This window comes from Giraffa tippelskirchi, chromosome 4 (assembly GCF_054371585.1).
Source record: "Giraffa tippelskirchi isolate mGirTip1 chromosome 4, T2T-mGirTip1v1.2.pri, whole genome shotgun sequence".
NCBI lineage: Eukaryota > Metazoa > Chordata > Mammalia > Artiodactyla > Giraffidae > Giraffa > Giraffa tippelskirchi.
Genome location: NC_137278.1, coordinates 98,233,497 through 98,260,781, shown reverse-complemented (window position 1 = coordinate 98,260,781; position 27,285 = coordinate 98,233,497). Strand labels below are relative to the sequence as shown.

At 38.8% G+C, this 27,285-nt stretch overlaps 1 protein-coding gene and 1 long non-coding RNA gene across 7 annotated transcripts in view; one reads left to right on the top strand and one right to left on the bottom strand.

Annotated features, from left to right (window-relative positions):
- The window catches only part of TMEM131 (transmembrane protein 131), a 180,791-nt gene that overhangs the window by 52,394 nt on the left and 101,112 nt on the right, over positions 1-27,285 (bottom strand). For all 6 annotated transcript variants that reach the window (XM_081484467.1, XM_081484470.1, XM_081484471.1 and 3 more), the window contains exons 6-11: positions 25,413-25,529; positions 22,703-22,825; positions 14,187-14,267; positions 11,587-11,737; positions 11,439-11,495; positions 10,469-10,530 (exon numbers count right to left, since the gene is read on the bottom strand). In XM_081484467.1, coding sequence (XP_081340593.1) covers positions 10,469-10,530; positions 11,439-11,495; positions 11,587-11,737; positions 14,187-14,267; positions 22,703-22,825; positions 25,413-25,529 — 591 coding nt within the window. The remainder of the gene's footprint in view (positions 1-10,468; positions 10,531-11,438; positions 11,496-11,586; positions 11,738-14,186; positions 14,268-22,702; positions 22,826-25,412; positions 25,530-27,285) is intronic.
- LOC145503915 (uncharacterized) lies at positions 23,663-25,276 on the top strand. Its single transcript, XR_014051905.1, has 2 exons — positions 23,663-23,855; positions 23,943-25,276. It is a non-coding gene; the product is annotated as an uncharacterized LOC145503915 (long non-coding RNA).

Genomic DNA, 27,285 nt, shown 5'->3' with positions numbered 1-27,285 from the left:
TCTTCAGTTATTACCTCAAATGTCAGCTCCTCAGAGACAGCTCTACCTAAACCAACTCCTTCCTCGACTTACACGCCATTCGGTTTATTTCTCAGTTTACAATAATGTTGCATACCTGTTTGTCTGTCTCCCAGCTAAAAAAAAAATGAGCTCAGTAAGGGCAAGACCTTGGTTCTCTGAGCCCTTGCTGTATCCTCAGTACTCAGCACAGAAGCTGGCATACAGCTAATGCTTATTGAATATTTACTGAACAAGTGGATGAGGGAATGAATGAATGAATGAGGAAATAAATCTACCATAACACAAAGGAGTACAGGCTTCATATGTTAGAAGAAAACATACATAGGTAGGCACAGATGTAGATCTAGGACAGGTACATAAACCAATAGATTTTTAATAGGAATATTGAATATAAAATTAAAATGATATAGTCATAAAAACTTGATTGATAAGTATACCTAATATACTTTCATGTAACTTTTGCATTCAATACGCCAGCAAATTTGGAAAACTCAGCAGTGGCCACAGGACTGGAAAAGGTCAGTCTTCGTTCCAATCCCAAAGAAAGGCAATCCCAAAGACTGCTCAAACTACCGCACAATTGCACTCATCTCACATGCTAGTAAAGTAATGCTCAAAATTCTCCAAGCCAGGCTTCAGCAATACATGAACCGTGAACTTCCAGATGTTCAAGCTGGTTTTAGAAAAGGCAGAGGAACCAGAGATCAAATTGCCAACATCTGCTGGATCATCAAAAAGAGTTCCAACCCACCAGAACACCGACACAAGCTCCCCCAACCAGGAAGCCTTGACAAGCCACCTGTCCAACCCCAACCGCAGTGAGGAACCTCCACAACAAAGAGGAACTTCATACTACCAGAATACAGAAGGGCCACGCCTAACACAGCAATCTAAACAAGATGAAAAGACAGAGAAATACTCAGCAAGTAAAGGACAATGAGAAATGCCCACAAAGCCAAACAAAAGAGGAGGAGATAGGGAATCTATCTGAAAAAGAATTTAGAATAAGGATAATAAAAATGATCCAAAATCTTGAAAGCAAAATGGAGTTACAGATAAATAGCCTGGAGACAAAGATTGAGAAGATGCAAGAAATGTTTATCAAGGACTTAGAAGAAATAAAAAGGAATCAATATAGAATGAATAATGAAATAAAGGAGATAAAAGACACTCTGGAGGGAACCAACAGTAGAATAACGGAGGCAGAAGATAGGATAAGTGAGGTAGAAGATAGAATGATGGAAATAAACGAAGCAGAGAGGAAAAAAGAAAAAAGAATCAAAAGAAATGAGGAAAACCTCCGGGACCTCTGGGACAATATGAAACGCCCCAACATTCGAATCATAGGAGTCCCAGAAGAAGAAGATAAAAGGAAAGGCCATGAAAAAATACTCGAGGAGATAATAGTTGAGAATTTCCCTAAACTGAGGAAAGAAATAGTCACAGAAGTCCAAGAAACCCAGAGAGTTCCAAACAGGATAAACCCAAGGCGAAACACCCCAAGACACATATTAATCAAATTAACAAAGATCAAACACAAAGAACAAATATTAAAAGCAGCAAGGGAAAAACAACAAATAACACACAAGGGGATCCCCATAAGGATAACAGCTGATCTTTCAATAGAAACCCTTCAGGCTAGAAGGGAATGGCAGGACATACTTAAAGTAATGAAAGAGAATAATCTACAACCCAGATTACTGTACCCAGCAAGGATTTCATTCAGATATGAAGGAGAATTCAAAAGCTTTACAGACAAGCAAGAGCTGAGGGAATTCAGCACCACCAAACCAGCTCTCCAGCAAATGCTAAAGGATCTTCTCTAAACAGGAAACACAGAAAGGATGTTTCAACACGAACTCAAAACAACAAAGTAAATGGCAACGGGATCATACTTATCAATAATTACCTTAAATGTAAATGGGTTGAATGCCCCAACCAAAAGACAAAGGGTTGCTGAATGGATACAAAAACAAGACCCCTATATATGCTGTCTACAAGAGACCCACCTCAAAACTAGAGACACACACAGGCTGAAAGTGAAAGGATGGAAAAACATATTCCATGCAAACGGAGACCAAAAGAAAGCAGGAGTCGCAATACTCATTTCAGATAAAATAGACTTTAAAATAAAGGATGTGAAAAGGGACAAAGAAGGACACTACATAAAGATCAAAGGATCAATTCAAGAAGAAGACGTAACAATCATAAATATATATGCACCCAACATAGGAGCACCACAATATATAAGGCAAATACTAACAAGTATGAAAGGGGAAATTAACAATAACACAATAATAGTGGGAGACTTTAATACTCCACTCACGCATATGGATAGATCAACTAAACAGAAAATTAACAAGGAAACACAAACTTTAAATGATACAATAGACAAATTAGATTTAATTGATATTTACAGGAGTTTCCACCCCAAAACAATCAATTTTACCTTTTTCTCAAGTGCACATGGAACTTTCTCCAGGATAGATCACATCCTGGGCCATAAATCTAGCCTTGGTAAATTCAAAAAAATTGAAATCATCCCAGCCATCTTCTCTGACCACAATGCAGTAAGATTAGACCTCAATTACAGGAAAAAAACTATTAAAAGTTCCAACATATGGAGGCTAAACAACACGCTTCTGAATAACCAACAAATCACAGAAGAAATCAAAAAAGAAATAAAATTATGCATGGAAACGAATGAAAATGAAAACACAACAACCCAAAACCTATGGGACACGGTAAAAGCAATACTAAGGGGAAGGTTCATAGCAATACAGGCGTACCTCAAGAAACAAGAAAAAAATCAAATAAATCAACTAACTCTACACCTAAAGCAACTAGAGAAGGAAGAAATGAAAAACCCCAGGGTCAGTAGAAGGAAAGAAATCTTAAAAATTAGGGCAGAAATAAATGCGAAAGAAACAAAAGAGACCATAGCAAAAATCAACAAAACTAAACGCTGGTTTTTCGAGAAGATAAACAAAATTGATAAGCCATTAGCCAGACTCATCAAGAAACAAAGGGAGAAGAATCAGATCAACAAAATTAGAAATGAAAATGGAGAGATCACAACAGACTCCACAGAAATACAAAGGATCATAAGAGACTACTACCAACAGCTATATGCCAATAAAATGGACAACTTGGAAGAAATGGACAAATTCTTAGAAAAGTATAACTTTCCAAAACTGAACCATGAAGAAATAGAAGATCTTAACAGACCCATCACAAGCACGGAAATTGAAACTGTAATCAGAAATCTCCCAGCAAACAAAAGCCCAGGACCAGACGGCTTCACAGCGGAATTCTACCAAAAACTTAGAGAAGAGCTAACACCTATCCTACTCAAACTCTTCCAGAAAATTGCAGAAGATGGTAAACTTCCAAACTCATTCTATGAGGCCACCATCACCCTAATTCCAAAACCAGACAAAGATGTCACAAAAAAGGAAAACTACAGGCCAATATCACTGATGAACATAGATGCAAAAATCCTTAATAAAATTCTAGCAAACAGAATCCAACATCATATTAAAAAGATCATACATCATGACCAAGTGGGCTTTATCCCAGGAATGCAAGGTTTTTTTAACATCCGCAAATCAATCAATGTAATACACCACATTAACAAATTGAAAGAAAAAAACCATATGGTTATCTCAATAGATGCAGAAAAAGCCTTTGACAAAATTCAGCATCCATTTATGATTAAAACCCTCCAGAAAGCAGGAATAGAAGGAACATATCTCAACATAATAAAAGCTATATATGACAAACCCACAGCAAACATTATCCTCAATGGTGAAAAATCGAAAGCATTTCCCCTAAAGTCAGGAACAAGGCAAGGATGCCCACTTTCACCACTACTATTCAACATAGTTTTGGAAGTTTTGGCCACAGCAATCAGAGCTGAAAAAGAAATAAAAGGAATACAGATAGGAAAAGAAGAAGTAAAACTCTCACTGTTTGCAGATGACATGATTCTCTACATAGAAAACCCTAAAGACTCTACTAGAAAATTACTAGAGTTGATCAATGAATATAGTAAAGTTGCAGGATATAAAATTAACACACAGAAATCCCTTGCATTCCTATACTCCAATAATGAGAAAACAGAAAGAGAAATTAAGGAAACAATACCATTCACCATTGCATCAAAAAGAATAAAATACTTAGGAATATATCTACCTAAAGAAACAAAAGACTTATATATAGAAAACTATAAAACACTGATGAAAGAAATCAAAGAGGACACAAACAGATGGAGAAATATACCGTGTTCATGGATTGGAAGAATTAATATAGTGAAAATGAGTATACTACCCAAAGCAATCTATAGATTCAATGCAATCCCTATCAAGCTACCAATGGTATTTTTCACAGAACTAGAACAAATCATCTCACAATTTGTATGGAAATATAAGAAACCTCGAATAGCCAAAGCAATCTTGAGGAAGAAGAATGGAACTGGAGGAATCAACCTGCCTGACTTCAGGCTCTACTACAAAGCCACAGTCATCAAGACAGTATGGTACTGGCACAAAGATAGAAATATAGATCAATGGAACAAAATAGAAAGCCCAGAGATAAACCCACGCACCTATGGACACCTTATCTTCGACAAAGGAGGCAAGAATATTCAATGGAGAAAAGACAATCTCTTTAACAAGTGCTGCTGGGAAAACTGGTCAACCACTTGTAAAAGAATGAAACTAGAACATTTCCTAACACCGTACACAAAAATAAACTCAAAATGGATTAAAGATCTAAATGTAAGACCAGAAACAATAAAACTCCTAGAGGAAAACATAGGCAAAACACTCTCCGACATAAATCACAGCAGGATCCTCCATGACCCACCTCCTAGAATATTGGAAATAAAAGCAAAAATAAACAAATGGGACCTAATTAAAATTAAAAGCTTTTGCACAACAAAGGAAACTATAAACAAGGTGAAAAGACAGCCTTCAGAATGGGAGAAAATAATAGCAAATGAAGCAACAGACAAACAATTAATATCAAAAATATACAAGCAACTTCTGCAGCTGAATTCCCGAAAAATAAACGACCCAATCAAAAAATGGGCCAAAGAACTAAACAGACATTTCTCCAAAGAAGACATACAGATGGCTAACAAACACATGAAAAGATGCTCAACATCACTCATTATTAGAGAAATGCAAATCAAAACCACAATGAGGTATCATTTCACACCAGTCAGAATGGCTGCTATCCAAAAGTCTACAAGCAATAAATGCTGGAGAGGGTGTGGAGAAAAGGGAACCCTCTTACACTGTTGGTGGGAATGCAAACTAGTACAGCCACTATGGAGAACAGTGTGGAGATTCCTTAAAAAACTGGGAATAGAACTGCCATATGACCCAGCAATCCCACTGCTGGGCATATACACCGAGGAAACCAGAATTGAAAGAGACGCGTGTACCCCAATGTTCATCGCAGCACTGTTTACAATAGCCAGGACATGGAAGCAACCTAGATGTCCATCAGCAGACGAATGGATAAGGAAGCTGTGGTACATATACACAATGGAATATTACTCAGCCATTAAAAAAAATACATTTGAATCGGTTCTACTGAGATGGATGAAACTGGAGCCCATTATACAGAGTGAAGTAAGCCAGAAAGAAAAACAACAATACAGTATACTAATGCATATATATGGAATTTGAAAGATGGTAACGATAACCCTATATGCGAGACAGAATAAGAGACACAGATGCATGGAACAATTTTATGGACTCTGAGGGAGAAGGTGAGGGTGGGACGTTCTGGGAGAATAGCATTGAAACATGTATATTATCATATGTGAAACAGAACACCATTCCATGTTCGATGCATGAGGCAAGGGCTCAGGGCCGGGGCAATGGGATGATCCAGAAGGATGGGATGGGGAGGGAGGTGGGTGGGGGGTCCAGGAGGGGGAACACATGTAAACCCATGGCTGATTCATGTCAATGTATGGCAAAAACTATTGCAATGTTGTGAAGTGATTGGCCCCCAACTAAAATAAATAAATTTATAAATAAAAAAAAAAAAAAAAAAGAGTTCCAAAAAAACATCTACTTCTGCTTTATTGACTACGCCAAAGCCTTTGACTGTGTGGATCACAACAAACTGGAAAATTCTTAAAGAGATGGGAATACCAGACCACCTGACCTGCCTCCTGAGAAATCTGTATGCAGGTCAAGAAGCAACAGTTAGAACTGGACATGGAACAACAGACTGGTTCCAAATAGGGAAAGGAGTACGTCAAGGTTGTATATTGTCACCCTGCTTATTTAACTTTTATGCAGAGCATATCATGCAAAATGCCGGGCTGGATGAAGTACAAGCTGGAATCAAGATCGACAGGAGAAATATCAATAACCTCAGATACACAGATGATACCACCCTTACGGCAGAAAGCAAAGAAGAACTAAAGAGCTTCTTGATGAAAGTGAAAGAGAGGAGTTAAAAAGTAGGCTTAAAACTCAACATTCAGAAAACTAAGATCATGGTATCTAGTCTCGTTACTTTATGGCAAATAGATGGGGAAACAATGGAAACAGTGACAGATTTGCAGCCATGAAATTTAAAGACGCTTGCTCCTTGGAAGAAAAGTTATGACCAACCTAGACAGCACACTAAAAAGCAGAGACATTACTTTGCCAACACAGGTCCATCTAGTCAAAGCTATGGTTTTTCCAGTAGTCATGTATGGGTGTGAGAGTTGGACTATAAAGAAAGCTGAAAACTGAAGAACTGATGCTTTTGAAGTGTGGTGTTGGAGAAGACTCATGAGAGTCCCTTGGACTGCAAGGAGATCCAACCAGTCCATCCTAAAGGAGATCAGTCCTGGGTGTTCACTGGAAGGACTGATGCTGAAGCTGAAACTCCCAATACTTTGGCCACCTGATGTGAAAACTGACTCACTGGAAAAGACTCTGATGCTGGGAAAGATTGAAGGCAGGAGGAGAAGAAGACGACAGAGGATGAGACGGTTGGATGGCATCACCGACTCAATGGACATGAGTTAGAGCAAGCTTCGAGAATTGGTTATGGACAGGGAAGACTGGTGTGCTGCAGTCCATGGGGTCGCAAAGAGTCGGACACGACTGAGTGAACTGAACTGAACTTTTGCATTTTATATAGCTGAATTTAGTTACTTTAAAAGGTCTGACTCATTTTCCCTATTTGGAAAAGAATGACCTGTGTACCTTACAGGAGACTTACATTGAAATAAGATAATCCATGTAAAGAACTTAGCATAAAGCCTAACTCACGGTAAGAGCAAAAATGTTCACTTACAATGTATTCTAAAACTCCTTAATAAAAGAGAAAAGTAGGAATGTGGGCCTATTTATATTTAATTACTATAAATGAATTAAATAATAAGTTTTTTTATTCACATTCTTAGAATTGCTGATTTCATTTTTCTAGAAAATGTTTACTGAAAAAGATATTTGGGTCCATTCATTGTATGTAAAAAGTTAGACCAGATTGTGTGGGCTAAGAAAAGGCAATTTCCCAATAAACCTCTGAGGTGAAATGAAATTCACTGAGTTGTGTCCCACTCTTTGTGACCCCATGGACTGTAGCTGGCCAGGCTCCTCTGTTCATGGAATTCTCCAGGCAAGAATACTGAATCTGGATCTCCTGCACTGTAGGCAAATTCTTCACCATTTGAGCCACCAGGGAAGCCCCCAAGCCTGTACATATGGAAACAGGACTTCAGGCCTGAAATCTGCCCAACAAACATGAGAGCTCCTGCTCTGTGCAAGACAATCCACAGGATCAAAGAAACCAGTAAGAGACAAATAGCAGGCAGAACACACACAAAATAATAAAAATTATCTGATGTCTCAAACTGAGGCAACAGCAGGTGATCTACCCACAGCCAAGAGTATGACCTATACGCATGTGCATGACTGACTTTAAAGGGGAATCCTACAATGAAGCCAGATGGTGTGTTTCAGGAGGTTCCGCAGAGGTCGGGCCTTGAGCATGCAGGCAGGAAAGGGAGGTGTGTGCACATCAGCACGTATGTGGTAACTGTGCTCCCTGCTGCCAGTCGGGCTCCAGAAGAAATTCTGGACCACGAAGTTCAGAGAACAAAAGCAGGTTGTATCCAAAGCAACCTGGATAGACTGAGCAGAAGGAGTCACATCCCATGACGGAGGAAACTGATACACTAAACTGGAAAAGTCTGAACAAAAAGAATCACAACTCCGAGTATAGAGTGAGATTCTGAAATGTTATAATAGAGTGGTGATTCTTAAGCCTTTTCATTTCACTGGTATATCGCAAAATGTGTGTGTGTGTAAGGAAGTCTAACTTTTTATTTTTGCAAATGTGAGGATGTTGGGGATGAGGGGAAAAAGGAGAAATTCCTACTGTCTTCTACCTTTATTCATAAAACAAAGGGTAGTTTAATGTTGAACCAAAAAATAATAGAGGAATTTAACAAAACCAAAGGTTGGTCCTCTGAAAGGGTCAACAAAACTGACAAACCTTTAGCGAGACTGACTGAAAATTTTTTTTAAATAGAGAGGAGACTACAATTGCTAAAATCAAGAATGGAAGATGGGCCATTACTATCTACCTCACAGAAAATAAAAGTATTATAAGCAAGCACTGAACAATGGTATGCCAACAAATAAGGTAACTTGGATGAAACGGAAAAATTCCTAGAAAGACAGAAGCCACTGAAAACGGCTCCAGAAGAAACAGAACATCTGAATAGGCCTATAGCAAGTAAAGAGATTGAATTAATAATTTTAAAACATCCCATGAACAAAAGTTTAGGTCCAGATGACTTCACTGGTGAATTCTGCCAAACATTTAAAAAAGAATTAACACCAATCCTTCACAAACTCTCCTTAAAAACAGAAAAGGAAAGAATACTTTTCAACTCATTCTATTAAAAAAAACCCAAAACTCCAAACAATTCCTCCCAATTATCTATTACCTTTATTTATAAAACAACAAATATTTTAATGTCAAAGAAGCAAGTATATTATCTCAGAATGATCCTTATTCAGAAAGGGTGTTTATAACTTCATGTTAATTATGTTAACATATACACACACTCATATTTTGATAAACATTACCTTGCTCATTTTTTTATAGACTCGTGAAAGCTTCAATATAGATTAAAGAGCCAAAAACAATCCCTAACCCCTCAATATAGCAACAACAGTCAGCATTATGTTTGTTTGTTTGTTTGTTTTTTTAAAGAAAAATACATTATCAGGGTAGCAGGGTCAAAGGAGCTCTTCCTTGTCCTCTATGGAAGGGTCCCAGGCCCTTGAAGACCTCCCTGAGGAGCAGGGGCATGAACTCCAGTATACTTAGCAGGTCTAACACCGGAGTGGTAGGAACCTCAGGCTGGGGTAGTTTCAGCTCCACTGCATCCTAGGGGAAGCTCTTTACAGACTCCATTCTCTTAACTCACTCCCAATTCTCCTACCAAGCAGGAAGAAATACCAGGTCATATTTCTGACAGGACACTGCTTAATCTACAACTCTTCCAGTAAGCAAGGTCACTGTGCATTAAAATGTGGCTGCCTGGGGTGACCATCTCTCCCATTACTTGGGGATTGTATACCCTCTTCTCCTTGGTCTCTACTCCCCAAGTTGGTGGAAAATTCTGGGTTTGGGTGGAAATGGACAATGGTCTCTAAGTCTCAAAGCCCATCTGATCTATCTCACTTTTATCAGAGTTCTCTGAATATAGGTTTTCTGACACCAGCAGACGTTATAATAAAAATACACTGCTTTCCTCTTCCTTTATTCTCTGTGTAACTTGGGGACCTCACCTCCATGACCAGGAGGTGAGGTTATGGGCTAAAGCAAAATCTGGATACTCTAGCTCCCTCAAACCATAGCATGGCACTCCAATTCCACTACAAGGCACCAAAGTCACTTGTTCCATGTGTACGTGTGAGACAGTGAGAGGACCCTAATTTCAGTGTGCTACCGAGGATAACTATGGCAGAAGCTAGTTAGAAGGGGCCCCTGTGTCACAGGTTAACAGCACTAGACCACCACCTATCACATCTCTCTGATTCCTGATTTCTCCTCCCAACTCATCTGAATCTTATATCTCTTTTTACTTAACCATACCTTAAGTCTAATGACCTGTTTTTCTTTATACACAGCACACAGATCCTAGGATTCATCAGAATCCACAGACCTAAATAGGAACCTCATGAACTCTAGCTCAGAGTCCTTGGAGAAGATGGTCCACATGCCCTTCTCATCCTTAAAATCTGCGATCAGACACGCAGAACAGGTTTCCTATACTTTATTTTGAACCAAAGTGTCACCAGGTCATTACAAAACAGATATCATTTAGAGCAGGAGTTTATTTTATAACTTTGTCATAAGTTTAAAAGCAAAGAATATATTAAATTAGGAAAAAATACAAGCAAAAACTTACTGTTATTGGTACATCTTTTGTTCCTGAATTTAATAAGTGAAGATTTAACACTTTTGGTAGATCTGTTAAAATTGAGGAAAAGAAACATTTCTTAAAGTGGTATGTTTTCTATAGCAAGTTAGAATCTTTCTTTTATATTAGTTTAAATATATTTTATAACATAAAGTAGAATGACAATCACATTTATAAAAAGAATGTGACAATCACATTCCTAGACAGGAATTGCCTTACTTTTAAGCTTAGTGAGTACTATAAGAACGAAACAATCAGATCAAAAAACAAACTTTTTCAGTGAAATTGACATCATGACCAATCTTTTAGTTTTCCAGCAAAGCACAATGAAGCAATTCAAAAGTACAATATGAAATTATTATATTAAAACCAAATCTAATCTTCAAGAATGGGTCTTCAATACTAAACAACCAAATTTCAATTACATATGGCCCCACAGAAGGAAGCCTGTATTACATGCCTTCTTTTTTTCTTTTAATAAATCCTCTTTGGTTATTTTCAATTTTAGAATTTGAATTCTTTCTCTGACCTCAGGGACTGATTTCTAACATTACATTATTATAATGCAACTGAATTAATCCATATCTAAACAAAAATTCAGAAGTAAATCTTTTTACTTTCTTTATTTTACAATTAAAAGATTTAGCATAACTAAATAGGTGAGAAACTGGATTAAGAAACTACTTTCTGCCTCAATCTTCCATTTAGAATACTTGACTTAAGTTATCCATGACACTGCTTTCCCATCTAGTAAGCAATGGCATCCCTCAGAAGAATGGGGTGTAAACCCCTAAGGGCTCTGACTTCCCAGAAGCAAACTTCTACAACATCATGTAATATGCTGAGAAATAACTTTTAAAGCTGAACCAACTACAGAGGAGTTAAAGGAGAGCCATTTAGCGATGGATACAGGGATTTTTAAAAAAGACTTATAATGACACTATCTCTTTTTTTTTACCTTGTGTTCGCAGTGTGCCAAAATCTAACATTTCAGTTGAGGAATAAATTCCAGGAGCTTGGAAAAAATAAAAGTAAACATTTACATTTCATTTTGCCAGAGTAAGATGTGCTGAAGACAAACTACGCTCCTTTAGTCGTCCACTCACCTGTTGTAACTTCCACTTCAACCGGAAGGATGATAAACTCTGTGCTGTCTGAAGCATTAGTCTTTATCCTTATGAAAGCTGTATGATTATCTGCTTCTCTAGATGAAAAACTGGCTCTCATCACTCCCTTGGTTTCATAAGGAGGAATTTCCTGACAAGTTAATAGACCAGAATGTAGCAAAACCACTACAGTTTATTGAATAAGATGATATCACCTATATTATTTTATATAGAAAAAAATACTGCCAATTAAAAAAACACATTCATTTCACTGATTATACTGCACAGTCCAATTTTGGAGGATGTTAAATGATAAAAACATGTGTATCTTAAAATTGATGAAGTTTGGTATATAAAATTGAGCAAAACAAAAAAGAGATAAAATTATATGAAAACAAACTGTCAGCTGCAAAGTCATCATTAAAAGGTAGAGTCCAATTTTTTTGCTGTATTGGTGTGCTTGTTTAGAGGATTTCAGTCCAAATCCTCTAAACAATAAACACATCACCATCAAAGAGAAACTGCTTTTCCAGAAGTTCACAGGATTCTCTTTAAATGATAACTAAGGGAACACAGACTTGGCTCTCCTTTCATTTAAAACCTAACAGAACAAGGTTTCCAAGCAAATCCACAGTTCAACAGATGTGTTCAGTAAGGCTCTTAGCATGTAAAGTAGCATTACTCTTTAGGTTCGTAAAAATGTACATACATACCAGGAGGAAGAGAACACAACATATACACTAGAAGGAAGACTAACTGGGAAAAAAAAATTTTTTTTTGAGGTATAAATCTTTTCCTAGTTTTATAATATACTGGCTTCACTGGGCAGAGTTCCAGTTTCTCTGTACACACCTTTTGGCCTATTTTAGGAAATCCCTGTGGTTCAGAATGTACTGGTCTTCATTTGACTCTATTCTCTTAACTTTTTAGATTCAAAGTAGAAAAGAGGTGACTGGAACCTTCTCGGGGCCATGAAAGATGGATCACCCACATCCCCATCCCTAGGAGCTGACTTGGTCTCTGGGGTTTGCTCATGTACACTGAAACAGGGGGTGAGGTCAAGGCCAACTGCCTTCTCTAGGCCAATCTCACTCTAGATTTGTAGGAATAAGAATCACTATTTTTTCTTGTAGCTGCTAAGAATATTAAAACAATTTTCCATGTCTGCTATGTTACAGTTCTTAACTAGAAATCTGAATTTGCTAATGTTTATTAGAATCCACTTCAGCGTGTGTGCCAAGTCGCTTCAGTTGTGTCCAACTCTTTGCAGCTCTATGAACTGTACCGGCCAGGCTCCTCTGTCCATGGGATTCCTCAGGCGAAAATACTGCAGTGAGTTGCCATGCCCTCCTCCAGGGGATTTTCCCAACCCAGGGAATGAACCTGTGTTTCTTATGTCCCCTGCATTAGCAGGTGGGTTCTTTACCACTAGCGCCACCTGGGAAGCCCATCACAGTAAATTCTTAGTTCTTCTATTTAGAATTATAACACAAATTTAATACCTTATAGTTAATTCTATAAAGCATTGCTTTATACACAATTTCTCCCAAAGTCTTTTCAAACAAAATCATAATTTCAAGGCAAAACACTTTCATGAAAGGTCCATTACATACCTTTCTACCAGCTAGAGTGTTTCTATGTCTTAGGAGTTAACTTAGTCACTGACAGTTTGGTTTCTAAATGTGTGAGTTAACATCCTAAAAAACGTCCCCTGCACATCCCTTCTTTCCCTGGTTAAGACTGGTCAGATGACAGAATCAAGAGGCAGTGTGTTTTTAAATTAACAGAGCAATTAACAAAGAAACTTTGATCTTCAGAACTTATTCATGTGGTCAAGTCTATGTATCTTCAATTATGGATAAGCAGTGATTTTAGTGACAAACACTGCATATTCTATGCCTTTCCCTTCTCTGATTAAAGCTGAGTAAACAACATTAAAGAATAAAAGCAATCCTCCTATGGCAGGAACCTTTGCAAATTAGGTAATAGCTACATATTCACTAATCTGGTTAATATTTGCTAATATTCTCCAAGAGAAAGCGGTTCTCTCACCACTTACACAAACTACTGATACATCTTCAACAGCATTAAATGTGGAGGTATTGAGAGATCACCTAAGAATTTAGTTTCTAAGTCATCACAAGGGCCCATGTTCCCTCTGCAAATGCCATCTCCGCCATCAACAATAAGTTTGAATGTTCAATTATGTACCTTCAAAAATACCATGAATCCTTTCCACAGGTTCTTTTTTTTTTTTAAAGCTTAAGTGTAAAGCATATTATGAACAATTAGATTCAGAGACAGCTTTACCAATATTATTCTGTAGAAGAATAGTTAAAATCTCTTCCTTTCCACCCAGAGGGTTAAAGGTTCCACCAATTTTGTTCACTGCTCTTTCCAAAAATTATTAATACCACTCAACTTCTCTCTCAGTCTCTCCAGTTTTCAAATATATTTGATACACATTTAATGTTAAGACAGTAATTATGGAAACATTATCCATATTTCTTTGGGTGATGAGGAGTTAAGTGTTTTCTGGTGTATGTAAAGAAACAACTGGTTTCAAGTGATCTCACATGAGAGAACATGTCTGCACTCACCCACAGTTTCCTGGTGCCTCCCTGCTGCCCTGTGGGAAGTTCAAGGTGAAGGTCTCCTCCACTAGAGTACATTTCTACAACCTGAGACAGAAGAGTTCATGATGGTTAAGTTAAAATCATATTCTCGATGCAAGTGATTTGCCATTATGTAGAAATGTTTGATGCCTTAATTGCGTCTATCAGAAAAAATTTAAAAGATGTTTATAGATACAAGGGATAAGTATGGTAGGATAAGTATGGTGTCACATCACCAGAGGCAGTGCCCATATGTATAAGCAATGGTGCAATATTTAATTAAAACATGTAACTTTGAAATATCAAACTCAGAAACAGTGTAGCTGTTTCAGAGACTGGATTTTAAAAAATCCATCTGTAGGACATATATTTTTGTATTTTCCCAAGGAAACCGTTTCTGGAAAGGATCAAATTTTAGAAACACACATTTTGTATTTCTTATAGTAATACAAGTTCTTCTTTATTCACACATCTACAACAAGATCCAGTAGCAGATCTAATAAATACTATAACTGCAACATGTACTCAGTCGTTCAGTCGCGTCTGGCTCTTTGTGACCACATGGACTGCAGCCTATCTGCCAGGCTCCTCTGTCCATGGGATTTTCCAGGCAAGAATACTGGAGTGAGTTGTCATTTCCTACTCCAGGGTATGACCAGTGTGTTCTCTTGGCAAAACTCTATTAGACTTTGCCCTGCTTCATTCTGTACTCGAAGGCCAAATTTGCCTGTTACGCCAGGTGTTAACTGACTTCCTACTTTTGCATTCCAGTCCCCTATAATGAAAAGGACATCTTTTTTGGGTGTTAGTTCTAAAAGGTCTTGTAGGTCTTCACAGAACCATTCAAATTCAGCTTCTTCAGCGTTACTGGTCGGGGCATAGACTTGGATTACAATGATACTGAATGGTTTGCCTTGGAAACGAACAGAGATCATTCTGTCGTTTTTGAGATTGCAACCAAGTACTGCATTTCGGACGCTCTTGTTGACCATGATGGCTACTCCATTTCTTCTAAGGGATTCCTGCCCACAATAGTAGATATAATGGTCATCTGAGTTAAATTCACCCATTCCAGTCCATCTTAGTTTGCTGATTCCTAGAATATCGACATTCACTCTTGCCATCTCCTGTTTGACGACTTCCAATTTGCCTTGATTCATGGAACTAACATTCCAGGTTCCTATGCAATATTGCTCTTTACAGCATCGGACTTTGCTTCTATCACCAGTCACATCCACAGCCGGGTATAGTTTTTGCTTTGGCTCCATCCCATCATTCTTTCTGGAGTTATTTCTCCACTGATCTCCAGTAGCATATTGGGCACCTACCGACCTGGGGAGTTCATCTTTCAGTGTCCTATCTTTTCACCTTTTCATACTGTTCATGGGGTTCTCAAGGCAAGAATACTGAAGTGGTTTGCCATGCCCTTCTCCAGTGGACCACATTCTGTCAGACCTCTCCACCATGACCCATCCATCTTGGGTGGCCCCACATGGCATGGCTTAGTTTCATTGAGTTAGACAAGGCTGTGGTCCGTGTGATCAGATTAGCTAGTTTTCTGTAGTTATAGTTTCAGTGTGTCTGTCCTCTGATGCCCTCTCACAACACCTACCGTCTTACTTGGGTTTCTCTTACCTTGGACGTGGGGTATCTCTTCACGGCTGCTCCAGCAAAGTGCAGCCATTGCTCCTTACCTTGGACAAGGGGTATCTACTCACGACAGCCCCTCCTGACCTTGAATGTGGAGTAACTCCTTGCCAAGAGAACGCACTGGTCATAGCAAACACCCTCTTGCAACAACACAAGAGAAGACTCTACACATGGACATCACCAGATGGTCAACATCAAAATCAGATTGATTATATTCTTTGCAGCCAAAGATGGAGAAGCTCTATACAGTCAGCAAAAACAAGACCGGGAGCTGACTGTGGCTCAGATCATGAACTCCTTCTTGCCAAATTCAGACTTAAATTGAAGAAAGTAGGGAAAACCACTAGACCATTCAGGTATGACCTAAATCAAATCCCTTATGATTATACAGTGGAAGTGACAAATAGATTTAAGGGACTAGATCTGAGAGACAGAGTGCCTGATGAACTATGGATGGAGGTTCGTGACATTGTACAGGAGGTAGGGATCAAGACCATCCCCATGGAAAAGAAACGCAAAAAAGCAAAATGGCTGTCTGAGGAGGCCTTACAAATAGCTGGAGAAAGAAGAGAAGTGAAAAGCAAAGGAGAAAAGGAAAGATATTCCCATCTGAATGCAGAGTTCCAAAGAATAGCAAGGAGAGATAAGAAAGCCTTCCTCAGCGATCAATGCAAAGAAATAGAGGAAAACAACAGAATGAGAAGACTAGAGATCTCTTCAAGAAAATTAGAGATACCAAGAGAACATTTCATGCAAAGATGGGCTCGATAAAGGACAGAAATGGTATGGACCTAACAGAAGCAGAAGATATTAAGAAGAGGTGGCAAGAATACACAGAAGAACTGTACAAAAAAGACCTTCACGACCTAGATAATCACGATGGTGTGATCAGTCACCTAGAGCCAGACATCCTGGAATGTGAAGTCAAGTGGGCCTTAGAAAGCATCACTACAAACAAAGCTAGTGGAGGTGATGGAATTCCAGTTGAGCTATTTCAAATCCTGAAAGATGATGCTGTGAAAGTGCTGCACTCAATATGCCAGCAAATCTGGAAAACTCAGCAGTGGCCACAGGACTGGAAAAGGTCAGTTTTCATTCCAATCCCAAAGAAAGGCAATGCCAAAGAATGCTCAAACTACTGCACAATTGCACTCATCTCACACGCTAGTAAAGTAATGCTCAAAATTCTCCAAGCCAGGCTTTAGCAATATGTGAACCGTGAACTTCCAGATGTTCAAGCTGGTTTTAGAAAAGGCAGAGGAACCAGGGATCGAATTGCCAACGTCCGCTGGATCATCGAAAAAGCAAGAGAGTTCCAGAAAAACATCTATTTCTGCTTTATTGACTACGCCAAAGCCTTTGACTGTGTGGATCACAAGAAACTGTGGAAAATTCTGAAAGACATGGGAATACCAGACCATCTGATCTGTCTCTTGAGAAACCTGTATGCAGGTCAGGAAGCAACAGTTAGAACTGGACATGGAACAACAGACTGGTTCCAAATAGGAAAAGGAGTACGTCAAGGCTGTATATTGTCACCCTGCTTATTTAACTTATATGCAGAGCACATCATGAGAAACGCTGGGCTGGAAGAAGCACAAGCTGGAATCAAGACTGCTGGGAGAAATTAATAACCTCAAATATGCAGATGACACCACCCTTATGGCAGAAAGTGAAGAAGAACTATAGAGCCTCTTGATGAAAGTGAAAGAGGAGAGTGAAAAAGTTGGCTTAAAGCTCAACGTTCAGAAAACTAAGATCATGGCATCTGGTCCCATCACTTCATGGGAAATAGATGGGGAAACAGTGGAAACAGTGTCAGACTTTATTTTTTTGGGCTCCAAAATCACTGCTGATGGTGATTGCAGCCATGAAATTAAAAGACGCTTACTCCTTGGAAGGAAGGTTATGACCAACCTAGATAGCATATTTAAAAGCAGTGACATTACTTTGCCAACAAAGGTCCGTCTAGTCAAGGCTATCGTTTTTCCAGCGGTCATGTATGGATGTGAGAGTTGGACAATGAAGAAAGCTGAGTGCCGAAGAATTGATGCTTTTGAACTGTGGTGTTGGACAAGACTCTTGAGAGTCCCTTGGACTGCAAGGAGATCCAACCAGTCCATCCTAAAGGAGATCAGTCCTGGGTGTACATTGGAAGGACTGATGTTGAAGCTGAAACTCTAATACTTTGGCCACCTTATCTGAAGAGTTGACTCATTGGAAAAGACCCTAATGCTGGGAAGGACTGGGGCAGGAGGAGAAGGGGACACGACAGAGGGTGAGATGGTTGGATGGCATCACTAACTCGATGGACATGGGTTTGGGTAAACTCTGAGAGTTGGTGATGGACAGGGAGGCCTGGCGTGCTGCGATTCATGGGGTTGCAAGGAGTCAGACACGACTGAGCGACTGAACTGAACTGAACTCCAGGGTATACTCCCGACCCAGGGATCGAACCCGTGTCTCCTGGATTGGCACGCAGATTGTTAACCACCGAGCCACCTGGGAAATCCTAATTGTGACATAGTGAAGAGCTATCATGTTGAGAGGAAACAGTATCAATGTAGGATGAAAATATCTGATGTCTTCCGGGAGCAAAACCACAGGTACTATTAATATCTCTGTGGCTTGTACCTACACACAGTTTTTTTTTTTTAAGCCAATAATTTCTCAAAAATTTTTTTTCTTTTTATAATGTTGCATTGGTTTCTGCCATACAACAATGCAAATCAGCCATAACTATACATATTTTTAAAAAACAGCTGTACTGAGGTATGACTCATGTACAGTAAAACTCTATAGTTTGAAAGTGTACGACGAGATAGATTCCGACATGTACAGGAAGATGGCATGAAGCTACCATCACAATTCGGATATTAAATAAACGCTTTAACTCCCAGTTTCCTCACACCCTCTGCAATCCACCTGCCGCTCTCTGCCCTTTTCCATCCCCAGACACCACTGAACTGCTCTTGGCCACTCAAAATTAGTCTGTGTTTTCTAGCATTTTATATAAATGGGAGCATACAGTGTACACTCTTATGTCTGGTTGCTTTTATTCAGTGTAATTATCTTGAGATCCACTACGCTGTTTTTTTTTTTACTAACAGTTCATTTCTTTTTTGATTTTATGGATATGCCACAATTCTAGATTCATTCACTTGCGGATGAACATCTGGGTTGTATCCAGTTTTTTGGTTATTACAGATAAAGCTGTTATGAACACCACGTTTTTGTGTGGACATCTGCTTTTCTTTCTCTTGGGTAAACAGCAAGGAACAGAAGGGTCATATGCCTCTTCGTCCATATAAAGAAAAGAAGACTTTTCTTTAAAGGAAGGTTATCCTACCTCTTAAAAATAAAGAACATATTTAATTAAATGCAAATCTGGGGTGGGTGTAGAATGAGAATGGGTGGAAAACCTTAACTTGTCTTTATCACAAACCAGGAGTACATAAAAAGGAGAAAGCAGGACAAACAGCAATAGTTTAGTATATGCTTAAAGGCTTTTGTTTTTGGTGTGTGTTGTTGTTACTGTAATGAATTTAGCCAAGACTATGGAGCTATGATCTTGTCTGCATATTATTACTTGCCTTCCAATGTATTACTGTTCCCCTTCAGTACTGACTGTGCTAACAGGAACAGCACCTTAACTGATGGGGTGACTTATAGGACTTTTTCTGTAAAACTAGAAGATACCATGTGTTCTTTCACTTAGAAATTTTCCAAGGTATTAAGGAAACAAGCCTAACAATGTTTGAAAACAAGATTAAAAGGTTGAGTCCTGACAAGAGGGAAGGGAATATGGAAATGGGGACAGATAAAGGCTAAATTATAAAATCAAAGGGAAGGTCACATTAAAACTAGAACAACAGACTCCTGATTTTCAGTCCACTGCTAGTTATTTCTAATTTAATAAAGTTTAGGGGGAAAAGGATGCCAATGATATATACAAACAATAATTTATGTAAAAAAAAAAAATCCCACGAGGAACGTTAATTTCAGTGTGCCCACGTATCTGGAGACCTGGGTTCAAGTCCTGGGTTGGGAAGATCCTATGGAGAAGGAAATGGCAACCCACTCCAGTACTCTTGTCTGGAAAATCCCATGGACAGAGGAGCCTGGTAGGCTACAGTCTATGGGGTTGCAAAGAGTCAGACACGACTGAGCGACTAAACTTTAAACTTTAAAACACGTATCTGTACACAAGCACAGAGAGAAAGGCCTGAGGAGACACACCGAGATTACAGGAAGGTTATCAGTGAGGAAGGGTTTCCCGGCAGGAGCTGTGCTAATACAACAGTTATCAGTTACATGTAGTTATTTACATGTAAATCAATTGATATAAAACAAAACTGAAGGTTCAGTCCCTCAGCCACCCTAGCCGCAAGTTCACGTGCTCAACAGCCCCCGTGTGGCTGGCGGTTCCTTTATTGGACAGAGCAGATAAGAACTCTCGCATCAGCACCAGAAAGTTCTGTTGGACAGTACTGGACTAGAAGGCAGCAAGTTCAGGGGACTTCTGCCTCACACATTTGAACTGTTAATAGTTTTCAGTGAGAACATACTTGTGTGTAGTGTTGTGTAAAGAACAAATAAGGTGTAATTTCCTGCTTTACAATACTTTCTTAAATTTGAGGACAAGGTCATGACACATAGGACTATCAGGTTAAGAGTGTCTTCCACACAACCTTCCAGTTATAAAAGCAATTAAGTCACAGGAATGTGACAGACAGGACAGTGACTATAGTTAATAACAACACTGTAACCACACATTTGAAAGTTACTTTAAAAGAGCAAATCTTAAAATTTCTCATCATGACAAAAAAAATTTGTAATTATGTGTGGTGATGTTGTTAACGAGACTTACTGTGGTGATCATTCTGTGACATATATAAATACTGAACCACTATGTTGTACACCTGAAATTAACACAATGTTATATGGCAATTACACCTCAAGTAAACAGTGTCCATCAGGAAGGGACCTGGATTTTTTCTCTCAAAAACAAAAAAACAAACAAAAAAAACCTGCCTTCCAGAGACAATCTATTAGTTTTTTTTTTTTTTTTTTTTTTTGACAGGACCCTGTGGCATGTGGGATCTTAGTTCCCAAACCAGGGATCGAACCAGTGCCCCACTGGAAGCTGAGTCTCAACCACTGAACTGCCAGGGAGATCCCAATCTACTGGTTCTGAGAGAGCAACCCTGGCTTTCCATTTGCTCTCCCGTGTGTTGATGAAAAGTGCACCGTGCTAAATCCTGAACTGAAATGTTACATGACTGGAAAAGGACTAGATAAGCCAAAGAAAAAAATTCAATATTGAATTCAGATATAGTTGTTCTCGATGGTAGTCTGATGACTCAAAAGGCTGAGGCGTGAAGACACAGACTGTAAGGCTACTTAAGTATTATAACCAGGCTGGCCAACATCTGCTGAGTCTGTAACCTTCATCCATCCAAGCAGAAAGCAAGACCCTCAGTCTGCAGTGGGGCAACCATGGAGGTGGTGCAGCCCTGGGCTCTGTAACACTGCTACCCCCGGGCTCTGTAACACTGCTACTGCAGCTGTGTGTGGCAGCCCACACAGCAGGGCCTGAGAGAACAAGAGGACAATTCTTATTTCTTGGACTCAAAAACAGTCAAGAAAAGAAAGCAGCAAGAATTTATGAGGTTTCTGTATAGTTTTGTGATAAAAGTTAGCTGAAACAGGGAAAGTACACCATTCTCCAAAGCAGCAAAAGGATATAAACGAGGACTGATGACGGAGAGGAACTCTTTCTCACTTGTAAAAGCAGGAGACAAGGCACTTTCCTCTTTCACGATGAAGATACTCAGCTACATATAACCAGAATTTGTTTTTATCAATGGCTATCCTCATCCAATGGCAGCTGAGTTTGCAGGGAACCCTTTCTTGCTACCTCAGCATATAATTCCCAGGCATTTCACAAACCCAGGTCTGAATATCTCGTTGTATTCTTCCTTGTTTTCCTCTTCACCGTTTATGAGCCTTTCTACCAGGGGGTGCTAGGATGACAAAACCCACTTCACAACACCAAGTGTTTATCCTCCACCTGCCATTTTCAAGCTACTGCTCAGTTCTTCAATGTTGGTCCTGAAGAACTCCATGGGCCCTGGGAGTGAACATTATTCTGGAAAGTATCCATATGTCCTTCCACACAGACAACACAGCTAGAAGCTACAATGGCAACAAATGTCCATGGCTGGAAGTCACTGGGGACCTGAGGTGGGGAATCTGAGGAAATATCTGAAGGAGTGACACCAGCCACTCCTACCGTGTTAGAGACAAGGGATGAGTGAGGAGGGATTTCAAAGGTGGAAATAATGATTACTAAAAGACTGGGTAAGATAAGGAGTTGGATTTTTAAAAATAAAAAAATAAGTTGGCTTTTAATCAATGGTTCTATATTATCCTTTCCTTGGATTTTAATTTCCAGGCTGCCATCACCAAAAATTTCATATTACTAGAAATAAATACAAATAGTGGATTTAAAATTTTAAACTGGGCCAGAAGGAGCTCAAGCAAGAAAAGTAGGGGCCTCCTATAGATGAAAACTCTCCTTAAATTAAATGTACAGCCACTTAAAACTAACACCAGAGAAACCAGTCATTTTAAAAATGGTTCCAAAAATTCAATAACCAGACTGATATAACCTCAGGTTCAGACTACAAGCAGCATTAAAAGAATATCTTGCTTCAGTACTACTTACTGGTATATATTTTAGAACCCCGTTTTAGATAGTCTAAAAACTGTAAAAGACTGAGATTTCACGCTAAGCATTAATTTCCACTGAAGTGAAACACGTTAAAAAATCACTGCCATAAACTCACCTGTAAAGGCTCACTGTGAGGATTGTGTATGTTTATTATAGGTGAGAAACTGCTATTCACAGGGACTCTGGCCCCAAGGAATGGCCTCAATCGGTATGGATTTGGAACTCCAACACCAAATACCTGTTTCCAAGTAGAAAAAAAAAAAGCAATCTGAGTAGCTTTTTCAGTTTTACTTGTATAGTTACAACTGACTGATTTAGGGAAAACTGGTGAGTTTACTTATGGCAAAATCTTAATTCTTTTTAAAAGGAACACACATGTAGTTTCTGTACTTGTTTGATCAGTTGATTTGAGATACACATATATCTCAAGAATATATATATTCATATTTATATACATATCTCTAAATAACACACGTATATATTTGGAATGATTTCTAAAATATATTAGAAATTAAAATGCTAGCAGTCCTTCATGAAGTCATGGGAGAGACAAAAGAAGAAAAACAGAATCAAAAGATTTCCCTGTTTCAATCACCTGAAGATGGCTCTAGGGCCCAGACAATCTCTTAACGACCAAGCCCAGTCCCAGGTCACTCCTACATGGGATTGTGGGTTGACCAAACAGGGTGAGCCAGTCACTCAAATGACAAACATTTAATAAGTGCCTATGATGTGCTAGGCACAAGCATGTACAGTTGTGAATAATTCAACGGTGAACAAGATGCATAATGTGCCTGTCCTTATGAAACTTAAATTCTAGTATGAGGGGCAGATAACAATAAAAAGGTTTTAAAAAAAATGGGTAATGTGATGTAGAGCAGCTAGTTGGAGTGAGGATGGGAAAATTCTTTAAGAGAGGGTGGCCAGGGGAGGTGACGTGAGCTGATGTCACCTGAAAGACGAGAAGAAGCCACAGTGACTCTTCAGCAAGGGGAAGTGTAGAGGCAAAGGGCTGGAGGCAGGAAAAGGCCTGGCTTGTTGGAAGACAAAGAAAAAGATGAGAACCATGGTCGAATGGGATGAGATGGGAGAGCTAATATGGGAGTCAGATCCTTAGAGCCTTGCTGGCTTTGGTCAGAAGTGTGCATTTTGCTCTAAGAGCAGTGTCAAAGCATAAAGATTTACATGAGGGGCTGACTGGATGTGGTTTATGTTCAGAGAAGATCATCCTGGCTACAGCATGAACAATGGACTGTGGCAGGGGCTGTGTAGGAGAGGAAAGATAGTCAGGAGGCTCTGTGTCACCCAGGGAAAGGTAGGGACAGACGGCCTGGGAGAGAGCAGTGGTGCTGAAGAGGAGAGAGACATTTAAGAGCAAGACATGGTGAAAGACTAGGTGTGGGGAGGTGAAGATGGATGGCAGTGAGGTGCACCTTGAGAACAACCTGACCACGACCACAGGTTGCCCATGGTCAGTTGGGGGTGCCTCTGGAGGGCACAGGTCTTTCTAGTCTCATGGAGGTCTTTTCATTAACAAGTAAATGCCAAGTGCTCTGTATAGCATGTCAAAGTCATTCATCTATACCGGCTTCCAAAGTTTACTGAATGCCTACCAAATGACTATTAAAGACTTATTCACCATAAATAAGCATAAGATATGATGTCTGACTAATATGAATGTTTACTCTGACAGTGATTTCCAAAATTTACAAATAATTTACAAAATACATGAACCGTTCTGGGTAGCTGAGAAGAAACATTCAAAAACAAGCATAAAAACTGTAAAGTAAGAGATTAGCTAAGGAAGGATTTGAGTTCCATGGGCAGTACATCTCAGTGGTTAACAGGATGGTCTTTGTAGCTATAAAGACATGGATTTGAATCCCTGCTCAACAACTTACAGGTAGCATAAGCATAATTGTTTACCCTTTCTAAACTTCACCTTCCTCATCTAAAAAAATGAGAAGGACAGTATCTGTAATGCAGGCAGAAGTGCAGTGCCAAATAAATTATTTCTTTGTAATCTTGCTACATAAAAAATTCTGATTCAAAAAACACTAACTTTCTTTAATAACCCAAACAATGATTGTACATACAAAGTGTTAGTTGCTCAGTCATGTCTCTTTGAGACTCCATGGACTGTAGCCCGACAGGGTCCTCTGCCCATGGGATTTCCCAAGCAAGAACACTGGAGTGGGTTGCCATTTCTTTCTCCAGGGGATCTTCCTGACCCAGGGATTGAACCTGGGTCTCCTGCATTGCAGACAGTTTCTTTACCAGTTGAGCCACCAGGGAACATGAAAAATTTAAACAATATAATTACCAAAGAAAAACAGGCACATATCTTTTAATCTTGAAACTATTATCACTTCGTAAGTGTGCAAAAAGTAAAAATTTTAAAAAATCTAGAGGCACTGTGAAAATATTTTTAACTGTTCTTCTGCCAACCAATCTTACATTAACACTTTAGCGGTAGCTTTTAAAGATCATTTGTTCAGTCTGATTTGAATAGGGACATTCACAAATGCAGTTGTAAAGTATAAAAATGCTCCAACTATGCACCCCGGGAGGGGCTCTGGGCAGCTGAGCCCCAGGAAGCCTGGGGGAGACTGGAAGCCCGATCTTAATTATGACTAAATCAGTGTATTTAATTATGATTAAAAACCGTTTCCAGTAAAAAAAAAAAAAAAAAAAATGCTCCAACTCTAAACTCTTACATTTTCCCTGATCATGAGTTTTTGAAAAGAGTTCCCAAGATGCCATATGATAGGATGAAGATGAAAACTGTATTTTACAAATAATAAAGATTTCATTCTGATTCTTACCTGGTAAGTGAATACCCCATGATTAGATGTATTAATAAATAAAGTATTTTCTACATTTCCCACTACTCTTGCAAGAAAAACTACATCAAATGATGTATTTCCTCCTGGAAGAATTTTCTGAAAAAGAAAAGTAGTAAGTTAAATTAGTAAAAAAAAAAAAAAAGTATCAGATCATAGTGACTATAAGTAGACAGCTAAAGTTCTCTAGAACATCTTAGAATCATTTCCATAAACTAGCTTTTTCCTCCCAAAGGTTTATGTTTTAAATTAGCCACACTATTTTGCAATGGAAAAAAAAAAAGATGTCTTCATATCGGCTTTCACATATCTTTGTCAATCACAATTCTAAAACCCTGTACAACAGATGGTTCCCTTGGATTCTGTTCATTCAGTAATCACCAGGCTGGAATGAAGTGCCTAATTACAGGCTCTTTCAACATCAGACAATCGAGGAGATGAGCTGAAGCTGAGCTTTTTATATAGATGTTCTACTCTACTACTAAGCAGCCACTTGTACTATTCTAATAAGTAAACAAGCCCAGCCTCAACCCTTTGACCTCTGTCACCCATTCACACAAGGCACAAAATGTGCCAGCAACTTACATTATAAAAGAAGGGAGAGGAGACCCCTCTTCTGACCTTGAGCAAACTGAGAATGTCACTGTGGTTTGCAAATAAAAATTTTATTACAGCAGAACAATAGGGCTGCTTCATGAAGTCTCTGAGACTGTGAATGCAGTTCTGCATGCAATGAAGCCTTAGAATGCATTTTAATATGCAAAGTCCTTAACTTCTCTCATTCTGCCTCTGTAGCTAGAACTCTAAATGCTCCCCAAATTATAGCTTAAATTATAGCTTAAATTATAAATTATAGCTTAAAATCTATGGCACTGAGACTTCTGTCTTCAGCTTTGGATGTAGAAAGCTGGAAAGAGCATTTTTCTTGTATTATAAAAAACAAAAATCATCTGAAAAATGGTAACCTTTCTTGTGTATCAACCAGCCCCCAATTTAAGGAAAGACAAACACCTTCAAGAAGAGATGGGAACATGAGTAAGGCAGATAATGGGAAGAAGATGAGGTTAGCATTCAAGACAGTAAAATGAATTCAGGTAAATTTTTTATGCATTGCTGAACGTTGAGTGTGGGCTACATGACACGGTACATAGAAGCTCTGGAGTTTGTAGATGCTGGACGAAGGTCACACTTGAGCCAAAAGTCAGTAATAGGAAGATATACGGTAAACCCCTAAACAGTTCAAAATGAAACAATACACTTCAAAATAACCCACCGGTTAAAGTAGTTGTCACAAAGGAAATTTTAAAACATTCAAAGTCAACTGGAAATGAAAACACAGCATATCAAAATTTGTGAGCTGAGCTAAAGGAAATACTTGGAGGGAAAATTACAGCATTACACGCTTATCGTGAAATGTCTCAAAGCAATAATCTATGTTTCCGCCTTGAAAAACTAGGAAAAGAATAAATTAAACCCAAAATAAGCAAAAAGAAGACTAAAACAGACAAGAGCTGAAAATAATGGAATAGAAAATGGAAAAATCAGGAAAACTGAAAGCTGATGCTTCAAAAAGGTCTGCAAAACTGACAAAACCCCAGATAGAATGACCAAGAGTAAAAAGGAAGATGAATTTTTTACTTCACGATGTCATTTATACCCTGGGGGGAAAAGGAGCCTGGCTACAAGAGTACAGGTTCTCTGACAGTTCCCAATATCCAATCAACTCTTTATTACTTAAAGACTTGAAAACTGGACACAACGGGGGAAGGAGAGGGAGGGATGAATTGAGCGAATAGCAGTGAAACATACACACTACCATATGTAAGACAGACAGCCAGTGGGAATTTCCTGTATG